We start from the raw sequence: 22474 nt of genomic DNA on the forward strand, positions 1-22474 counted from the left end.
GGAGAGCATGATGGAGCAGGTGAGGATAGAATAGAGTCTCTTTGGAGAATAAGGAGCAGAGTGTTAGAGAACGTCAGTACACTTCCCCGCGGGTCCCACGCCACACGCCGCCTCCCTCTGCCCTCTCTCTCATTCTCACGTGCTCATCTGCTTCTCTTTGTGCTATCTCCAAGCTGGAAACTGCGACTTATCCTTGATAAGTCTTGATCCAACTGGTCCAGAAGTCTTCCTGTTCTGCCTCATAAACATTCATCATCTCCTGCCTGTTCTCACTGCCCCGACCACCAGTTCCCCGCCCTGGGCCTCCCTCTTGACCACTCTGCTCACCAGTTCAGATCTTCTTTCACTGTGTCTCCAGACCCCTGCTTGGCACCATTCTGTATCTCCTACGAGAGAGAGAAAACCTTGTACAGCACACACGTCTTGCCCCTGTTGATGCTTCCAGCCACGTCATCTTACTTTAATTTCAGGAGAGCTTTGCTGTCAGCACTGAATACCAGGACCTCCGGGGCCTCCCATACCTCTGTGCCTTGGTGTTTTCTGGCCTTTTCTGTTTATCTGTCTGCCAGACATGCAAATGTCCATCCAAACTCTGTCTCTAGAACCCTTTCTTGACAGCCCCAGATCTAGGTGTTTCTCCACCTGTACTCTCACCACACTGTGTACATAATTCTGTTACCCAATTATCAAATCATATGGCCATTGGTGATGGCCTGTTTCGGTCTCTGCTGCATAAAAGAAGTTCCTTGAGAACAAGAACCAATGTGTTAGAAGCACATCCAACAGACGTTTACTGAGTGTACAGTGGTCATGTGGGTGATCGTTTCATAACTGGATACTCCCTCTTATCAGAACACATATTTCCTGGTAGTTCATGTTTAAGGCTTTCTTGTCATGGAATATCCCAGGGTAAGCACCCATAAATACCCATCAAATCCTGAGGAAACACTGACGGAAAGAACTTGTGTAAAGATAGGTGTCCCTAGGAAGGGCTTTAGATGTGTAGGTTCAGATTAAGGCAGAAAGACAGGAATCAGTTGTCTGTCCAGGCTGCTGGTAGAGCCCATTAGCTCATTACTTACATTTTATTAATCCACAAGCATTAGTTTTCAATGCTGTATGTAGTAGAAAGCATATAACAGCCAATGACTGTCACCTTCACAGATAGGTGAATATGTGAGAGTCGAACAGGAAGAGGTTAATACCGTAGAAACAAGGTGTCTTCATGCATCCTTGTAGAACACCACCTTTTTCTACGTGTCTCCACCGCCCCCAAGACACGAGTCTGGTCCACCTGCCCCACAGCAAAGCCACGTGGTAGATTTTGATAAATATTTGGCGAGTGAATGAATAATAAGTCAATAGGTACCTAATACACTAGGCAAACATTAGTTACTGAATGCTATGTATAGTTTTGTGTTTCATTCAAGTTAAGGCAAGCTCTCCTAGTAAGTCTTGTCTCTTAACTTGATTTTAATATTCGGAAAGCCAGCGGATTTCCGAATATTAAAGTGGCTTGTTTTGCCTTAGGATGGATGTGTCCTCAGCAGCTAATAGGTTAGTCCCTGTCTGAATTGTTAAGTCTCTCCCACAAAAATTGTGTTTAGCCTTGAGGTGGGGATCTGTATGCCTGAGTGACTTGAGCCTGAAACATGGGCTTATTCTTCTTTCCCCAACTATTTTCTTTAAGAAGATGATAAATAACTTCATTAGTCTAGTTTTAAATTTTATTAAATTGAGGTTTCTGAGTAGAAAGAACAAAGACAGTAAACAGTGCTATCCAGCTAGTTTTCAAGTGAGCAAATGTCTTGGATTCAGGACTTTTACTTTCCTGATGGAGGTTTCAGTTTCATTGGAATGAACATCAGGAAGGTCAGACCAGACATGGCAGTGGTAATTATCTTGTCAACACGCATCCGAATCTATGTAGAAGTTAACATTTAATTTTAAGTTTTCTGAGTAAGTTGATTCTTTGAAATTAGACAGCCTGTTAATAGGTATAATAAACAAAATATTTTATAGTTTTAAATACAGCTGCATTATCAAAACAGTCACATGTTAATAAATGGAACACAAGGGCAAAGTTTGGTTCATATTAAGCTAATTTCCTACAAGTAATGAATTTTGTAGAATTTAAGGGAAACTTGCTTTTTTGGCATTATGAGGTACTCTGTTTATGAGCATTAGGGCTTTGAACGTCACTGGAGATTTTTGCATCATCTCTGTTCTTCCGCTGGGCCAGGAGTGAGGAGGAAGGGAAAGATGCTCAGACTGGGTCATCAGCTACCATGTGGTCATCAGCTACCATGTGGTCCAGTTTTGTCCTCAGGGAGCACAGTATGTGGAGCGGAAGATTGAGGTCACAGTGTGCTTTTCCAGCTCTAGGTAGAGTGCAGACTGTTTGCTTATTTGCTCTTAGGTTGAAATTTGAAGACATCTAAATCTATTTTAAGAATTCACATTCAACAGAAGCTGCGTTATTTAGATTTCTGTCCAGATTCCCCATGGAAGAAACATGGATTGACTTATGTTTGCTTGATGGTTAAGTGTTAAAGATTGAAGCTCACAATTCATTTTAACCATCTTTAAAAAATGTTACGTTCTAATTTTGAATAGGTAATGTATTTACCCTGTGGTTAAAAAATATTTAAAAATGCATTAGAACACCTTATGTCTATCTGGTTCTTATTTCCTTCTCTGAAAAGGTAAACGTTGTTAGTACTTTCATATGTATTATACGATAGTTTTGTTATGAATTTATAAGCAAAACAAATGGGTTTATATTCCCATCATCTTGACACAATGGGGCACATCATCTACATTGTTCTTCACTATGTTTTTTATTTACCACAGAGAGCTTCCTAGTTCTGTTACAGCTGTGACATTTCACTATATAAATGTACCATACATTTATTTAACCAGACCTCTACTTATGGACATTTGGGGTTTTTTTTAATCTATTCTTTGCAAACAAGTTTGCAGTGAAACCCCTTCTATAGGTGTTATTTTACTCCTGTGTAGGATTCATGATAGAATAAATTCTTGCTTACCAGCTGTGAGTCCAACAGTTTGTGTGAGGGTGTGTTAGAGAAGGCTTATCACCAAATTTTATGTTCTTAAACATCAATTTGGGTATATGACACTATGCAGACAGACAGACATCAGAATTGTTTTAAATGTTTGAATGAGATTCTCCGTGGGTAGCATTGAAAACTGCATCGTGATGTACATGATGATTTCAGATGATTTCTATTCTATTACTTCCTGAGGCAGAGCAGTGTTTGAGTTCTAGGTGTGGTGTTTGGGGTTTCCATGGCTGGACACTTAGGAACTGATACTGATGTGTGAGATTCCAGTTCTCCAGCTATTAAGAAAGCCTGAGAGAAAAAGAAGGTGGTACCGTCTTGAGTCTTCTTGACAGCTTGACTTTTCCTGAAGCAATAGCTTTTTCTCCCCTACTTCTCTAGTTAGATGGAGTTCACACCCTAACACTTAACTGCAAATGATGGTGAAACTAACCTGTCAAAGCACAAATGAGAAAGCAGCTAAGAACCAGGAGACATGCATGATTGGAATGCAATCAAACTTGGACAGTTGATGTTTTCCAGGGTGTACCTTAGCAAAAAACTGCTTAAGTTCATTCTCGAGTGATCTTAGCAGCGTTCCTAATATAGTATTAGGTCCTAGAGAATTTTCTAAACTTTCAAAAAGTAGATATGCCTTGACACAGTTAACAGTTACAAAATGTGGAGAATAGGACTTTTATAAGCACAAATGCCATTTTGTTACCAAAAGCTAATGCAACCAAAATGTAATAAAGGAAATGTATAGATACTAACTCACTTGTGGATCTAAGCCATCTGAATTCTCAGCAGCAAACTGGGGAGTAGCTTACACTGTTACACTGACAGATTTGAAAAAACTAAGTGTTGGTTGGGCCTGGGGGACAAGGCATGAAATGGGGGAAGGGGGTCAAAAGGTACAAACTCCTAGTTATAAAATAAATAAGTCATGGGGATGTAATGTACAGCATGGTGACTAAAGTTGATAATTCTGTATTGCATATTTCAAAGTAGCTAAGAGAGTATATCTTGTTCTCATCACAAGAATAAAATTTTGTAACTATGTATGGTGACAGATGTTAACTAGACTTATTGTGTTCATTTTGCAGTATATACAAATAGTGAATCATGTTGCACACCTGAAACTAATATAATGTTATATGTCAGTTATACTGCAATAAAAACATGTCAAATTACATTTCAGATGGTAAAAAAAAAAAAGTTTGTCTCGGGAATTTGAAGCCACAATTGCATAAGAAGAGCCTTTAACTAAATTTATTGAAGTAAAATAAAAACCATCATAATGGTTTCAGAGGACTAATTCAACGCTTATTTTTTACAATTTTTTATACACTTTTTCAAAAAGTATTGACAGATTCTTAACATTATGTAAATATATTATTTTAAAATCGACTTTATGTCCACGGAGAAACACTAGAGTTAATCTCTTTTAAACCAAGAAAAGATAGAGAGACTTATCTTTAAAATAACGTTAGAGGTGGAATTAACCATTCAATAAGAAAAACAGATAAAGGAAGGTATATTATATACATATAATCAAGGAGTTTAGCCAAACAATATTACTAAGCAAATAATTTCTGTAGACTTGTAAGTTCAAAAAGGCTTGATAATCCAGTGAAAAAATTTTAGTTTATAAAGGAACCAAACATAAATACTTAGCTGCTGCCTGACTTCGGCATAAGAGATAATTTGAAGGAAAAAAAATTTTGATGTTACAAAAAGAGTACCTATATTCTGAATGTGAGTGTAAAAAACAATGCTTAATAAGTTAATTTACATTTGATTTAATATATTTCCTTAGAAATAACTTATTAGAACATGACTAGTTAATACTAAAATTCATCTGAGAGACTAGGCAAGAAACTTAAAGAATGTTTTCTCCAAAAATGTTAATATAAAAGATTCATTTCTCAGATTTTGTAAATAATTATAACCTAACAGTTTAAAAACTGATATTGTGGTAAATAATAAAACTGATTAACATAGAAATTCTAGGAAGAGAATGGAAAGTTGTTAAGGATTCAAGAAATGGTAACTTCAGAGCAATGAATAATAAATGAATACATATTTCAATAAGTATTGGTAGGACATACAGCGGTGATATCGATCAGGAAAGTGAACCTGTATCTACATATGCTGCAGTAAATTCTAGATGGTCAAAGAGTTAGAAGACGTTTGTTGCTCTTCTGTTTGTATAAAATCATATAAAACACTATATAAAAGGTAGGTATTTATCCATAAGTAGGTTTATTGAAATGAATAGTTAGCAGATAATGGGCTTGGATGAATTAAAGTAACATTTTGTTAAGATTATTGCATAAATGTTTATTTTTAATTATATAATATATTACATCCCCACCCCATCTCCACTTTCCAGAATGGGTGGGAACAGAAGCCTAGGTTCTGACTTGGAGTCTGTCCTGTAGAAGCTGTCTATGCCCCGGGCTAGGCCCTTCACATCCTTGAACTTCACCTTCCTTATGGAGGGTTACTGGGAGGACCACAGAGAGGGAAAGTGAGAAAACACTATAAACAGTAAAACAGTATAATTATTATATGTTATATGACAAATATAATTCCTGGGAACATTTTATTTGTTTACTTGTTATTTATTTGTTTGTTTATTTATTTTTATTTTTTGGCCACGCTGTGTGGCATGTGGGATCTTAATTCCCTGATCAGAGATCGAACCCGCGCCCTCTGCAGTGGAAGCGCAGAGTCTTTTTTTTTTTAAATAATTTGTTTTATTTATTTATTTATTTACTTATTTTTGGCTGTGTTGGATCTTCGTTGCTGTGCGCAGGCTTTCTCTAGTTGCGGCGAGCGGGGGCTACTCTTTGTTGCAGTACGCGGGCTTCTCATTGCGGTGGCTTTTCTTGTTACGGAGCTCAGGCTCTAGGCGCACGGGCTTCAGTAGTTGCGGCTCATGGGCTCAGTAGTTGTGGCACATGGGCTCTAGAGCACAGGCTCAGTAGTTGTGGCGCACGGGCTTAGTTGCTCCGTGGCATGTGGGATCTTCCCGGACCAGGGCTTGAACCCATATGCCCTGCATTGGCAGGCGGATTCTTAACCACTGTGCCACCAGGGAAGCCCGAAGCACAGAGTCTTGACCACTGGACTGCCAGGGAAGTCCTTGGGAACATTTTAAATTTTAGAAAATGACATAGAGGAATACTAATCTCAGATATTTGGATAAATTGTAAAATATTTAGATTATTTTTCATCGATATGTGACTCTATAAAGTTCTCCTTTCAGGACTTTAATGTTATGACTGTGAAATTGGTTACTGTCTCTGTCTGCTTTGGAAGTGGCAATTATTGCTAAGCAGTGAATAATGATTACTAACAAAGACTAATGCATACTTTCCCTTCTCTTTAAGTATTTTTAAAACACAATAAATATTTTAGTCATTTTAGAACTGAGAATTATCAAATATTAATACAAATATTGAGTTGTTTAACCATGGAAAGCTACCATAGAAAATGAGAGCCCTTTTCCTGTTTTTTTTTGTTTGTTTTTGTTTGTTTGTTTTTTTAACTTAAAGAATATATTGAGTGTATTTTGCCATTGCTTCTTGGAACATGAATACTGAGGTTTCATTCTCCTTCAAGAAATTGCTGTTTTCTTCCCTCTAAAAAATTAGAGAAAATAATTACTGTTTATAAAATTGTCTTAAGTTTGTTTGTCACCATAGAATGTGGATGCCATAGGGAATGACTTTGAGAATAAGGAAACATTTATTTTTTTAGTTTCTTGTCTTTTTTTCCCCTAGATTTAGATTTGTCTTGGTTATTCAGCCTACTTATTTTAAGAAGCTAAGCAGCTTGTTTCCTGTTTTTCCAATTCTGTTTGACATTTAAAGTGACTGAGACATTTGGAATGGTTCCAAAATGGAACAGTTTTTTTCATGTAAAATAGAGTAGAGTAATTCCCAGGGCACCATGACAGAAAGTGAGAAATCACTTAGCACGGCATCTTAAATGGATTTGGAGTATTAGCGTGTGCTTTAAAATAAAAAATTTTTAAGCCATATTACCGCTTGAAGGGGGAAAAGAAACAACAAAGCTTGTATTTGATAGAAAATGGCAGAGTGTAGTCAAGAGTATAATACTCTTACTGAATCACTTTGCTGTACACCTGAAACTGACACAACATTGTAAATCAACTCTAGTCTAATATAAAATAAAATTTTTTTAAAAAGAGTATAATACTCTTAGCAATGAATTTAAAGATCAGGGGTTAAATAGGAGTAGATTTTCAATGTATATGTGGTGATTTATCGGGAATTAGGAAGTGATTCGTTTAGAGTGTAAATCTTTGTAAGGGCCAGGCCATCAGCAGGGAGAGGACGGGAAGTTGGTACGAAACGTATAAGAAGAGGGAAAGGCATTTAAAGTCCAATCATTGGTGTGTTTTTTTTCAGCCCGTGTGATCAGAATGGACAGTCAGGGTTCTTGTCACAGACAGATTTCTGTACCAATTTACCTGGAAAATTAGAAACTATGAAATCAACGTTATTTTGCACGCAATTTTCATGTTTCTGGATTGGTAAATCTGTTTGTTTCATGCCCCCTAGTTCTCTGCCCCATATATAACTTATGTCAGAATTAAAGCCGTCGTCTGTGTTTCTGAGTTCCAGAAATCTTGATATTTGATTAATCCCTGTTCTCATCCATATGCTTTCCTTATGTAAACATAACTTAAGTGCATTTCTGTGGCTTCTCTAGTTGTTTGTGAAGCCAGATGGTGGTAGTTATTAAAAAAAGTCACATATTTTCCTACCTATATGCATTCCTTTTGCAGTTGAAAAGGGCAGACAGAAGAGTCCCAGAAGTTTATGTATCCAGACCCAGACATCTCCAGATGTGCTCTCCTCAGAAAAAACACTTGAGTTGGCTCAGTATAAAACAAAATGTGAAAACCAAAGTGGATTTATCCTGCAGCTCAAGCAGCTTCTTTCCCGTGGTAATACCAAGTTTGAAGCATTAACAGTTGTGATTCAGCACCTACTGTCTGAGGTAAGGATGTGTACCCTCTAAACAGCCTTCTCACTAAGGTAGGGGCAGGCGGGGGGATGGGCAATGCTCGTGCTTCTGTCTTGTGAATATCTTTAAGTTAATGATTGGTAAGATCACATCTAATTCACCCAATTATGCTTTTGTCAACTCACTTGATACCTGAGTCACTCTCTAGAAATCTGGGATTGAAACGTTTCTTAGTACTTCTCTTTCTCCTCTGGGGTCTGTTAGACCAACGACAGTGAAAACGTAATTGCCTGTTAAACTTCTATATACCTCTAGACTATATTAGCATTGCCAATTAAACAAAATTAATCAGTCGATCTAAGAAAGAAATGCAAAATTTTATTTGAGCCAAATTGAGGATTTTAACCTGGGAACAGCATCTCAGAAAGCTCTGAGAATTGCTCCACCCCTTAGAAGTCAAGGCACAGTTATGTATAAGTTTTTTGGGACGGGGGCGACACATTATTAACAGTTTACACAATCCAGATCTGCAAGTACAAAGTGGTTGGTCATGTGACCCCTTACAAGATCTAGAGGGAATGTTATCTTTAAGGAGTTGGCTTTGTGCTAGGAGAATGTTGTTCTTTATGGTTGAGTAGGTATTTCTCCTGATGGGGGAGGTCTGGTCAATGTATAATGCAGATACACAATGCACAGTAGAAGGGAGAGAGGAGGCCAAAGGGCAGAGAAAATTTTTTTATGTTTAAATTTTTCTTGCCATAAAATATGAATTTTATTTCACAGCATTAATTTTTTTTTCACTTAATTTTTTTATCTATGTGTAGTTTTCCATATCACACTGAACTTAATGCTTTGAAAAATGAGGTTGATTATATTTATGGGTCAAAGAACACTTTTGAGATAACTCCCAGGAGTGGTCTATGGAGTCTTCAGAATTTCCATCCATTCCTAAAATAGTTTGTGGTACAACAAACATGAAACAGATTTTCTTTGCTTACTTACTCTTCCCTGATATTCTACAAGGACGTTAATTCAGGAATTAGTTAAAATTCATTGAGAAAACCAAGTTTCTATGAACGTATGCTACTGGCATAGCAACAAAAAGTATAATTATTTAAGGGGAAATACTGGGTTGAGAATGTAGCTTGAGCTCTCTAGATATTTTTAAATCACTGTTTTAAAGATGAGGATACCTGACATCTCAAGAAGAATACTGTTCAATCTGCTTGTTCTGTAGTTCAGTTCAATCCAACAAACCTATACTCATTTCTTACAGAGGCTGCTCTAATGTGGTTGCCCGTCTGGGGCAAAGGGAGATGCAGGTGAATGAGACTTGGTCTGTGCCTTTGACGAGCTGCTAAGCTAGTAGCCAGTTTAAATCAGTATTTGGTGACCATTTTACAGCTTTGTTCGAATGAACTTTTTTGAGGGGGCGATGCAGACATTTACCTAGTTTTTAAATTACAGTAGCATACAGTATTTTTGTTTTTCTTTATTATATAAGAAAGGAATTTTGAGAGTTGGTTTATGTAACCAAGTAAGCTAAATTGGAAACTACATAACGTCAAATGTAGGGAACAATTAGTTTGTCTATTTAGTGATAAACCAATTATTTATTTTACTATATCTAGCCTAACAACCCCATGTTCAACTCTTTTCTCTCCTTTATCTCCCACATGAAAGCAATCAAGTCTGGTGGGTTCTCATCCCATAGTGTTTCTCCCCTTCCTTCATCTCCTCTTTTCCATCTCTACTGATGCCAAACTTGTTCAAGCCCTGGATAACTGTCTCCTGGATTATGTTAATAACTTCTTAACCAGTCTTGAGGCTTGCACTCTCTCCTCTGTAATCCATCCCAATCACTGCATCCCAAAGCATTCCACTCTACTGATCACCTTCAGTGGTTCTCCATTGTCTACAGCCGATTTGCCCAGTATGGTAGCCACTAGCCTTCTGAAGCTATTGAGCATTTGAAGTGTAGCTAGGCTGAACTGAGATATGTGGTAAGTGTAGAATACACACAGATTTCGAAGACGGTATGAAAAGAGGATGTGAAATATCTCACTAATAACTTTTCTATTGACTGTATGTTGAAATGATAATTTGGACATACTGGGTTGAATAAAATATATTGTCAAATTAATTTAATCTTTAAAAAATGTGGCTACTTGGAAATTAAAATTACATACATGGCTCACATTATATTTCTCTTGGATGACTCTGGTGTGTAACTTGGAATATAAGACTCTCTGTAATCTGGCACCAAGTGCCCCTTTTAAGCTTCCCCTCACTGCCGGTATGCTCCAGCTGTATAATCAGGAAGGTAAAGGAGAAGCAAGAGGGGTTTAACATTTGTTGAATATTTACTAAGTACCAGACGTTCTTACTTAATAAAATCCTCTCCAAAACGCAATTTGGAGTTCACAAATAAGAAAATTGAGGCATAGAGCTGTTAAGTACTTGACTATCATCATGATAGCTGGTAAGAGGAGGACCAGGACTTGAACCCAGGTCTAGGACACTATGAACTCAGAATCCCCTATAAACTTCCTGTACTTTTTCATCTTTTGCTCAAATACCATTATTGGGCTACCACCCTTCTCCCTAATACCTACGTGTTCAGATCTTTCTTATATTAGCATCACATTACTACCTGGATTTAATTTACTTGGATTCATTATACAAACCACCAAAGTTAAAAATGCAAATTAAATAGATGAGACCGTCCTGCCTTCCATGCCTGTCAGTGAGCAAAGGTCCAGGAGTGGATGTGAGGTGGACAATAGGAGTCTTGCTTCAGCTGTATTCTCAGTCCCTCGGTACCCCGTGTGGCATGACCCTTCCACGCTCCATGTGGTCCTAGTGTTTAAAGATACTTTCCTTCCATACAACTTGGCCCCTAAACACAAACCAAACATTTTATCAGGTGATCAGTTGGAGAAAGATTAGGTCCAACACTAGAGAAAATATTTCACTGGGTCGGGCACACTGAGAGATGCTTCAGTCCACTGGCAGGGCAGACTCTTAGTGAGTTTCATGGATTTTTGTATCGCATGTGAGTTTCATCTTACACCCAATTTAGATCAGCTCAAAAATGCCCTCTTTTACGAAAACTTTCCTGGTCCTTCTGGCTCTCTGTTTTATCTACTCTCTGGATTCTAGGAGCACCTATATTTCTCTGTCACTCTCTACCTGATAGGTAACCATTTCAAAGTTGTTTTTACTTTTTAAGACAGTCAGCTCACTGAGAGCTGGATCTGTTTCTGGTGCTTTCTAAGGAAACCACCCCAGCTGCTATGGCAGTGCCTTGTACATAATAGACACGCAGTGTGTATCTGAATGAACAAATGGATCAATAAAGAGGACGGAATCCCAGATGTAAGATGAACATATAAAGTCTTTATGTAAATGTTCTTTGCTCTTTTCTAGCTCTTTATAATCAATCAGCAAATATTTACTGATTGTCTGATGTGTACAGGGCACTGTTACAAAACAGTTGGAAAGGAAAGATATAACCAAGGGAAAAGTTAAGCAATTTTTTCAAAATTTTTACTTAACCCTTTGGTTCTCTCATACCCATTATAGAAGTGATTGATATATAGGTATGTAGATAGGTAGATATAGATTGTAGATCTATACTGATCTATATATACATATATATCTCGTTATTGCTAATTTTTCCTAAACCGTTTCAGAGCATTAAATTATAGATAAAAATTGTTGATTATAGGGAATCCTGGAACTGTCACTTATCCTTTTGTTGCAAGTCTATTTAATAACTACAACTTTGCCACCTTAGTGGTAGACATCATTCATTACAGAGCAGACGTTCTAATGCATGTCTCGTGAATCTGGAAACCAATACCACACTTTCTCTTTCTCAGAGGACACGCTGTTGTTACTTTTAGTTCTGATTCTTGGTTTATCCCTGCATAGCTGTACAGTGTTCTGTGCAGGCAGACCGAGTGCCAGACGGTGTTGATGGTAGTGATCCCAGTTTCTTCGTGAAAGTTTCTGCGTACCCCACCCCAGCCTCTGACCAGTTATTCAGTGTGCCTCCAATTCTGTTTTTGAGAGTGGAATCTAACCTAAAGTAGCATCTAAACACAGATGAATTTTGAATGACACTAGCAGTCTATAAATAAAAATGTCTCAGACCAAAAAAAAGTGGACACGATTCGTGTGGTAGTGGGGATGGAGGAGGTCAGAGAGAGCATACATCTGAGCCATCCGACGTGGCTCTTTCCTGCAAAATCCCCTGTGCTTCTGACACTCTCCCAAGCTAGCAAATTGAGGCTCACCGATGGGATGACAGCCAGAGACTAAGTGCCTGTGTCCCAGGGACTCCTAATTAAATTATGGTGAGTCCATTTTTTTTCTTGGAGCACTTCATATATTTAATGTATGAGTATAAAAGCATTTTTCCCAACCAGATTCCCACTTCCCTCTTTTTTTTTTTTTTTCCTTCGCATTGTGTGGAACTCTGCATGTTACAATACAAAGAAAATTAAATAAACTTGTTATCTGGACCATGAAGAGTTTATCATCTAAGACAGAAACACTGATACAGGAGCAGCTAAATAAAAAGAAACAGACAGTATCTAAGTGACAAAATGCATTTTGTCATCTACAGAGAAAGGGTAAATGTCTTAAAGGGCAAGCTGCCAGGAGAGTCAGGTAGAAAGTAACACTGAGTATGTGCCTATTATGATATGGGCGCTGTGGTCGGCATTTCACATAGGATCATATTTAAAGCCCTTGGTTTTTCCATTATCCTGTACTGCTTCCCCTCAGATGAGGTCATCTGCCTTGAGTTATTGGGCCTGGATGTCTTAGTCCTACCTAGGTCCCAAGCTTCTTGAAGCAGGAACCATGTCTTAAATTTTTTCCATATTTTCCCCAGCATCTGGAATGGTACTTGGTAAGCTGGTACTGAGTAATAACTTGCCAACCAATTCCGAAGGATAAATGTCCTCTCTAGGTGTGTGGGGGAAGGGAGTAGTATCTGTGATTGACAGTTAGTAGTCCCTGAAGGCTTACAGAATGGGTCAGGGACAGAAGACCACGCATTCCAGCTTGTGGAGGTGGGACGTGCATGGCAAGCATGACTTGGACAGAAGAGGAGAGGGTGTCTCAACAGGAGCTGGTGATTGAGGTTCATGGAACTTTATTTTCTATGCACTCAATGGAAGACTCTTGTTGAGCAAGGGCATTTATTTGTACGCAGAATATGGGATAAAAATCTACCAATCCTCTGCAAGATAGTGTGGAGGGAGGCTTTCCATAGTTCAGGAATGGGGTTGGCGAGGATGAGGGCGTTTATTTATACCCAGAATATGGGATAAAAATCTACCAATCCTCTGCAAAATAGTGTGGAGGGAGGCTTTCCATAGTTCAGGAATGGGGTTGGCAAGGATGAGGACTAGGGTGGAGGCATCACTAATAGGAAAAGTGCAGTGGATTCAAGACACATTAGGAGGGAAGAACTGATCGACTGTGGCACAACCCATTAGACAAGGCAGAGTCCAAAACGATCCCGTGGTTTTCCTGTTGCTGCCACTGGGATCGACAGAGGTTGGCAGACATTGATGGCTTCTGGGCACTGAGGAAGGCTGAGTGCAGTGGAGCTGGGGGCAGTGTCCCCATGTGTACAGTCGGCCCTTGGTACCTGTGGGGACTGATTCCAGGACGCCCCCCGCCCCAACAGCAGGTACCAGAATCTGTGGCTGCTCAAGGCCCTCATATAAAGTGACGGAGTACAGTTGGTCCTCCACGCCCACATCCCAGGTTCCACATCAGGGATTCAACCAACCTTGGATTTCAACTGTACTGAAATTGCTTGTCCGCAAAGTCCCTTTAATAAGCAAAAAGACTGCCTTGTAGATACTTGTGATAGGATGTAAAAGTTCACAGAATCACTCCTGGAAACTTTACACCAACTTAATTTTTCAATTTTTCATATTTAAGGATTTCTGTAAATTTGAAAAGTGATTTAACTCCTTGCCAGCTTTTCCTTCTATTAAGGATTTAGCTCTTAGAAAAGAGTGACTTTTAAGCAAGGTCACCGAATGTGTTACAGGACTGCTTGCGTGTATCTAGCAAAACAGTCTTCTGGGTCTTTTGTCACTCGAGTGACAAAACTTGCTGATACTTAACTTGAACTAGATCACAAAGGCTTAAATTTGAGATTAAGAGAAGTATAGAGTATATATATATTTTTATTCGCTTTTTCCCCCAATTTTATCCGGGTTGGTTTTCCTCAAACTTTAATTTCTACATTAGAAAACTCATTGCTTGTTCACTTAAAAAAACTGGACTTACTGATTTGTGATTTCAGAACAACCTAATACTGCGTTTTAAAAATCAAGCATTTAGAATATCATTAGGGCCAAAATGTACTCATTGAGGAAGTGTTCCTTAAATTCCACTCACTGTTAAATGTCCAAGACAGTGCTCGTGTATTGTTAACTTCCCTAGCTCTTTCGTGAGAGACTATTACAAAGTAGAGGGTAAAAACCATAACATATATCTGATCTCCAACTCTCAATTCAGCAGGTCACACTTCTTAAAATGCCAGGGAACCACGTTGTAAGCATTCAAATGAATTTTTCCGGAAAACATCATTCATTTTATAATGTCATGTTAAATTCTACGTCACAACACACACTTTTCACCGTTCCTCACCTCGTTCATAACTCACTTAGCACACAGGTTTGGGAGAATAAATTTCCTTTTTCTATTAGCAAGTATGCTCATCTGATGACCCCTAATTAGAGAAGGGAATAAAAAGGTTCACAAGTCTAAAAATAACTCCATTATCCACGCGGAGGCGGCCGGTTTTTCTTTCCCCTGTACCAGCTGATATTTGAAAGTAAAGTGGCAATCGATCAGTCTAAGCGCTGGCTCTCGTTTTTCATAAATGAAGGGCTGTGGCTTTAAGCAGTCGCAGGCAGCCTGTGCCAAAGGCAGAAGCTGCAGCCTCAGCTCCTGGGAGGCGTCCCAGGCACACGCTAACCTGCGGGACGCGGAGTGAGGCCAACCGAGGACCAATGGCGCTCCTCCTGCTGGAGCTTTGAGTGTAGACCGACCGGACTGGTGGCTGGCGTGGCCACCTGCGCGGGGGCGGGAGGGGGGACTTGGAGACAGAAGCTGGAAAATGGGCTGCTCCGGCAGCAAAGTGTGCCTCTATTCTCCATGTGCAGCAACGAGGGTAATTAGCATTTGTTTCTAGTGCTTTTCTGGAAGAACGCCAGGGGCGAAGGCAGAGGTGGTCTGGCGTGAGGGGGAAACGCTCTGAATGACAAGCAACTCTCGCCTGCAAAGGCCGGTCTCATGATCTGCCGTCCGCAACGCTGCGACCCAGCTGCGGTGGGAGCTCTGTCCGGGGCGATCCCAGGGAGGGCATTTCCAGAGAGCTTTGAATTCTGCCTTTTCCTTCCTTACACGCTGGTGGGAGGGAAACTGCCTCGTAAGAAACTGTATCTAATTGCTGTGTTTGTACAAGCATGTGTGTCTCTGTGCTTGCGGATGAGTTGCGGGTAACTTGGAAATGGTTCTTGGCAAGATTGATAATTGCTCTTTTGATGCTGAAACAGCTGCCTGATTGTCTTTGATTCATTTCTCTAACCTCTCCTTAGAATGATAGCTGCTCCAACATATTTTCATCCTTAGAAAATAACGTGTAGCTGAGTAAAATTAATTTCATTTTGTTTTTAAAGGATTATTTTTTTCGCCGTGGCTTTGTAAGAGACTTTCGCGTCTTCCTTTTAGAAGGATTAGCCTCCTAAGGAAACTTTTCTATTTGCAAATATAGGACAAAGTTCATATACGTGCATGTGTTTAGAACATTAAACGTTTATCTTAGACTGATTAGGCCTTTATTGCCCTTGGAGGAGGAGAATGCATTACGTCTTAAGTATGCCTTAGCTGAAAGGTTCTGGGATCAGTAGTGAAGCATGGCTCAAAAGTAAATATTTTTAAACGGGCTATTCAGTGCCTCAAATGAATGTTTCACGAGGACCTGAGAAAATACAGATTTTTGAAATGTGAATTTCCTTAACAACTAAGGGACATCTGTGTTTTTTAACAACACAAACTGTTAGCCTAAATGATTCATATCTTGGCTTCTCGATTCTGAGTCTCGTTTTCCTGGTGATAACAAATGTGTGCTTTACTGAAAGGGACCCTCTTAAAAACATTAGTAACTTGATGTGTGTTTTCCACAGCGGGAGGAAGCCCTGAAACAACACAAAACCCTATCTCAAGAGCTTGTTAACCTCCGGGGAGAGCTAGGTAAGAGCTTTTTTTTTTTTTTTTTTTTTTCCCCTTCTTCCAAGTTTTTCCGGTGGTGGAGGGGAAAATTGTCAACGTTGGTTTCCTCTCTGCGTGGTGTCCAGAGCTGCATGCTGGCACTGTTAGCCACTCACTCCAGTATCTGCGCAAACACTGACTATCGACGTTTCTCTTGAATCTTGGCAGTTTGACCTCAAGTTCACAGAATTCTGGGCACTGATCTGACTAAGCCTAGCAGAGTTTCTGATGACCAAAACATTTCTTTTCCCGAAGAGAAGGACGGAATGGTTTTTGTAATTGTGTGGATTCCTGTTAGATAATCCCGTCAGGTTTTTTTCTTTCCGGAACCATCTTTCATATGAAAGAGTGGTGAGAAAATTCCCTCTCCAGTGGCAGTGATTATATTACACTTCCTTGGGGGGGGTCTGTGAGTAGTGGGTATGGCATTAGAAGGCACACTCTGTGCTAATCTTCCAGCTGGTCTGGCAGTGAGTAAGGGCCCAGCTCCACAGGAAGCCAGGTGTCTCTCCTGTCTGTGGCGCTCACCCCCCAGGGCTGCTGTTTCCAGGCCGAACTCTCTTCTAGTTCTTGTCTTTCCTGGAAGAGCCCTGGGTTCGTGCAGCAGAGACAGCGCTGCCTTTCCTACCTCAGCCTGGCGTGTTGGAGTCAGCTGACTGCCTTGGGAGCCCCATGCGGTGTAGGCTTCACGGCCCTAGACAGCCAGCTTCCTGCTGTAGCTTCAGCCAGGTCTGGAGCAGTTCATTGCAAGGCTGCCTTCCTTGCCCTTTGCGGTTTTCTGTGTGTGCTGAAAGCGTGTGTAGGTACGTGTATAAATAATGCAAAGGCAACGGCCAGAGTTGAAAATTATGTTTGTCTAGTTCCAGGACAAACTGCTCAGTTTTCTTTGGACAACACCAGAGTTTAAATACTGTCAATATAATTTGCTGGACTTGAACCCTCTTAAGTCCCCCTCCCCTGCCATGCCAGGGCAAAAATCAAGTAGCCATGAACGTGGGGTGAAGACTTCCTTCTATATTCCTCTTCTCTTTTCCCTCCCCGATGCAGGGCAGTGCCAGACTCCTGACTCGCCCTAATACCTCGCCCTGGGCATCATTTTCTCCTGATCTTAGGAAGGACTCTTTTGGGAAGAGTAATTGTAAGACAGATGGAACTTCAGGACCCCAAAGACTTGAGAGTTCTAGGAAAACAGTTCAAGGAAACCACAGATAAGAAACAGCCTGGCTCCCAGGGACGTTTAAGGCTCTCTGCCAGGTTACTGAACGTGACTGGTGTCCTTTTGGTTACCCGGATGACCAACTTAACTCGCTTTTGTCTGCGCCTTAAGCAATGTAATGGATATAGGGTTAGCAGATCGGGAGAGAGGTCTCCTTTGTGTGTTTCAGGGTTCGCTCTAAGCCGGTAGAGGTGGAGAGGAGCCTCCCCGGGGGTTCACGTTTCAGCCCCCCCCCCCACAGGACGAGGCAGACACGCCAAGCGAACACTTTGCTCATTCAGTCAGTTTGAATGGGGGAGTCCTCTGTCCACCTTTCCGTGGATAGCGCGATTCAGTGATCTCAACGGGACCCAGGGACTCAGCACCCCCCGTTGGTTACTTAGCCTGACAGGAAATAGCTGTAACCGTTTGCACCCACTCTCACCTTCCCATCTGTGATAAGGAGCCGGCGCCCCGGTGTGGCTTCACTGCTGCTCTCGGAGTGTCAGGATGCAGTGGTTGGCCCGGTCATATCATCCGGTCACCCAAGGCTACACCCTCAGGAAGTGTGGCATTACTGCTGGAGAATCAGATCGAATTGTTCACGTAACAGCATAGAGCATTTGGGGGAAGGTTTTTGGTTCCATGAGGGGAAGGGAGAGAAGCCTTCTTCTGATGGAACAGTCCGGGAAGAATGTTCTCAGAGCTGCCGGTTTGATTGATTGTGCGTGAGCTGCAATAGAAATAAGTTCACACCGCAAAGTTTACAGCTCAGTTTTAAAATGTGAGGCAGTGGTACAAAGCGGTTAGACCGTGTGGTCATACTGTCCAGGTTCAGAACTTTGGTAGCTGGGTGACCTCGGGCAGGGGTGACAGAGCACACGCCTTCTGTCCCAACTTCATTCTTTGTGAAATGGCGGCAGTGTCTGCCTCAAGGGTGGCCACGAGGATTACATGAGGTAACTTGTTGCAAAGCGTCTACCACCAAGTATTAACTGCTATTAAATAGTAGTTGTTAAGATGCATGCAGTCGACAGCTGTGTAGTAACTGCATTTGCTATTTTGCGAGGGCAGAGACTCTGCTGCAGAAAGGAATAGTAATTCGACTAAATATTATTAGAAATGCCTTAGGACAGGCTATTTTTGCTCTTCACGTACAAATGGAAAGGTGAGACGTGATGGATCCCTTCCTGATATGTTAGAAGCGCTTGGGGTGCGGAGTCCACCGTCTGGGTTTTTGCCCTTCCACTCCTGGTTAGCAGTTACCTGACTTCTTTGAGCACAGTTTCCTCACCGGTGATAGGAAGTTAATATGCATTTTGCTGGATTGTTTTGGAGTTTGAATAAGATGGTAGTACCTGTGAAGTGACTGGCATAGTGATTGGTCCATCACAGGCAACTCAAGAAAAGAGAGCCGCCACCATCAATGCCATCAAAGTACCCACCTTTCCCCTCTGACATAATGGGACATCGTTGGTGTCGCTTTCCCACTGAGTAGTTTTTCTTTACCTCCTCTATGAAAATTGAGGCAAGGTTCCCAAACTGCTAAGAACTGCAAAGAATAAAGGACAACTCATAAGCTCAGGGGCACTGAAACCCAAGTAAAGTATGCACTTCTGATCGTCAGACCTCACTGCCTCCGATGATCTCCTCCCCTGACTGACCTGCCCACTGTGGTCTCACTTGTTTCCTGACAGGTGCCCTCTGCTCCCAGCTTAACCCAGCTTATTACCTCCAGCACAGCCTGTGTGTATCTGCATCTGAGCCACGCCTGCTTTGTGGAACAACGTACCATTTGCTTCTGCACAAAACTGTTTAAAAACCCCCTCTCAGTCTCCTCAGAACCAAAGCATGAGGCTCCCTTTGCTCCAGAGAGCCCTTGATATTTTGCATTTGTGTATATACTATATCTTGTGTTTTCCTATTGTCTTCAGACAGTAAACTCTTTTTTTTTTGGTGGGGGGTCTTTGTTGCTGTGCATGGGCTTTCGCTAATTGCGGCAAGCGGGGCTACTCTTCGTTGCGGTGCGTGGGCTTCTCATCTCAGTGGCTTCTCTCGTTGCAGAACACGGGCTCTAGGCACACAGGCTTCAGTAGCTGTGGCATGCAGGCTCTAGAGCACAGGCTCAGTAGTTGTGGCTCGCGGGCTCTAGAGCACAGGCTCAGTAGTTGTAGTGCACGGGCTTAGTTGCTCCGCGGCATGTGGGATCTTCCCGGACCAGGACTCGAGCCCATGTCCCCTGCATTGGCAGGCGGATTCTTAACCACTGCACCACCAGAGAAGTCCCCAGACAGTAAACTCTTTAATTGCAGAGATCCATTCCTGCTTCCTCTGAAAAAAAAATATATATGCTTTCCATTTTCACGGGTAATTGATAAATATTTATGGGCATTTTAGGTTTTAAAGTGTCTTTTCTTTTTATTGGCTGTGCCACGTGGCTTGTGGGATCTTAGTTCCCCCACCAGGAATCGAACCTGGGCCCCTGGCCGTGAAAGCATGGGGTCCTAACCACTGGACCGCCAGGGAATTCCCTAAAGTTTCTTTTTATTGAAGAACAATGTGTGAAAATTAACGAAAATTGTGGAGTGAGGGGTAAATAGCCCATAGCTCCATATTTTGGCATATTCCTTTGTTTATATGAATATATACCACTTTGCACTCTTATTATTATTATTATTATTAAGGTATAACTTACATGCAGCGGGATGCTTATTGTTCCATCAGTTTGACAAACACACACACTCATGTAACCTACACCTTTAGGTTACGTTTTCCAGTAGACCCTCTTCCCCTAGAATCAAACACTGACCTTATTTTTATCACTCGAGGTTAGTTTTGTCCATTCTATAATAGAGTTTCATGTAAATGGAAACACACAATAAATTCTCTTTGTGTCTGGCTTCTTTCACACATAATGTTTTTGAGATCCTTCCATTTTATTGTAGATACTCTGATTTTTAAACTTATGTCAAGCACTTTCCCATTTTGCCTCATGGTCTTCATACACTCGTGTTTAATGATCATGGTAATGCCTTTTGAGTGGATGTAGCATAATTTCACTTACCCCTTAAATAATGTCATCGTAAGGCTTTCATCGTCGGCTGTTTTCCTTACCCATTCCCATGGTTTCAACTACAACCTATAGGGTGACGACTCACAGATTTATTTTTCTAGTCCCCTCCTTCCCAAGCTGTAAATACTTTTTTCCCAGTGAAGAGCTGCCTCTGGATGAGCCAGTCCAGTGTAATGAGACCTTCCTGACTCCCCAGCCCCTTGCTTCCAGAATACTCTGCAGTGTCTCCTCATTCAGACCTATTCCTCAAAGTCTGTTCATCACCTTCTGCACTGGATTATTATTCACTTCCCACCCAGGCTGCCAACTAAGGTCATAACCCTCTTCCTCCATCCTCCACATGATACCAGTCTGTGTTCTGAATGTCTCCCAGGTCCATCTCTCTTCAGCATTCTGGCTGCTACTGTCCTAATTCAAGTCCTGTAATTTCTCACCTGCAGTATATCCCAGTGGCCACCCAACAGGTCACCTTGCCTCCAGGCCTGCTTCTCTCTTCTCCAAGTGCTACCAGGACTATACATGTAATAAATCTCATGTGTGTCCTCTACTGGACATCTTTAACAAACATAAGTGACTCCATTTTGGCTTTGGGAAGAAGTCCAAGCATACTGAAGGCACCGTGTATGATGTGTCTGTAACCTTCCGGTGTAGCTTCATGGTGTCTGACCCTCGTTCCCCTCTCTGCACACCTCCTTTTCCCTCCCAAGGTCCCAGGCAAAGGCCCATTCATGCCTCGTTTGTGCCTCCTCTCTGTTTGAAAGGCTGTCTCCTCTTCCCACTATCTTTCTATTTTTGCCTCTCAAACTCCTTCTTCTTTTCGTTACTTATTTTTAAAGTCTTAGCTAAAATACCTTGTCTTCAATTCAGTTTCACCCAAATCCTTCAGACAAGTGAACTGCACCTTCTACTATACCCTTCAAGTACCTTGCTCTTATAGGTATTTGTTTATAGACCTCTTTTCACAGTGCAGAGCTGTGAGCACTTCAAGGGCAAGGCCAGTATGTCCTTCATCTTTGTAGCTCTACCAGCTAGTACCTTGGGCCTAGCAGTTAGTACTTCTGATGCTTAGTACTTCAGAGAATGAATGAATGATTTTACTGCTGAGGATGGTAGCTAGGGAAAGTTGGTTTTACCCTTATAATATGCTTCTACTTGATGGTTTCTGTACACAGATATTTTCCTATAAACTGTTAAAAATAAGTAATAAAGTAAGATGAGCTATAATTCTCTTGAAGACATTTTACATTGTGCCTGACAATCGCAGTTAATCAGGTCATTTTGAAAATGTCAGCCCTCGGAATAAATGACAGTTCAATTTAATGTTCTACATAATCCACAGCAAACATTTGACCTCTGAGATATGGAATAAATGTGTCATTCTGATTCTTTCTTAGGGTCATGTTGGTGTAATGGAGAGCCATAATTATGATCTTTTAGGGTTCCTACTGTATTTTTATTAATCTTAATCATTGGAATAACATTTTTTCATCTAAATTAACGAAGAAAAAGGTAGTTTGTATTTCACAATTATTTTCTAGCCATCAGAATTAATAGCTAACGCACATCTTTTTATACATTTGTCCTGATTGTTCCTATGTCATGAAACAAATGAGATTTTAACCCTTTATTCACTAAAAATTCCTGGAATTCCCATAATAATGATTCAAAAGACTAGTCGATTTTGCCCTCTGTATGTAAAAATGATGGGTATGGCAGCAACATTTATTGGGTGCCTACTCTTTCCTAACATCAGTGTTCATCTCTAAGTCTACTGGTTTGCATTGTATAGGAAGGGAGGGAGGAAGGGAGGGAGGGAGGGAGGGAGGG

General features: G+C 40.9%; 1 protein-coding gene across 9 annotated transcripts in view; it reads left to right on the top strand.

The window, feature by feature from the left end:
- Nucleotides 1-22474, top strand: part of MTUS1 (microtubule associated scaffold protein 1) — a 152291-nt gene that overhangs the window by 110287 nt on the left and 19530 nt on the right. For 8 of the 9 annotated variants that reach the window (XM_036838475.1, XM_036838477.1, XM_036838478.1 and 5 more), the window contains 2 exons: nt 7888-8102; nt 16295-16361. In XM_036838475.1, coding sequence (XP_036694370.1) covers nt 7888-8102; nt 16295-16361 — 282 coding nt within the window. Of the gene's footprint in view, nt 1-7887; nt 8103-15200; nt 15280-16294; nt 16362-22474 lie in introns of those variants that run through there. The other variant, XM_036838483.1, reaches the window with a different exon arrangement.

Source organism: Balaenoptera musculus, chromosome 21 (assembly GCF_009873245.2).
Source record: "Balaenoptera musculus isolate JJ_BM4_2016_0621 chromosome 21, mBalMus1.pri.v3, whole genome shotgun sequence".
Classification (NCBI taxonomy): Eukaryota; Metazoa; Chordata; class Mammalia; order Artiodactyla; family Balaenopteridae; genus Balaenoptera; species Balaenoptera musculus.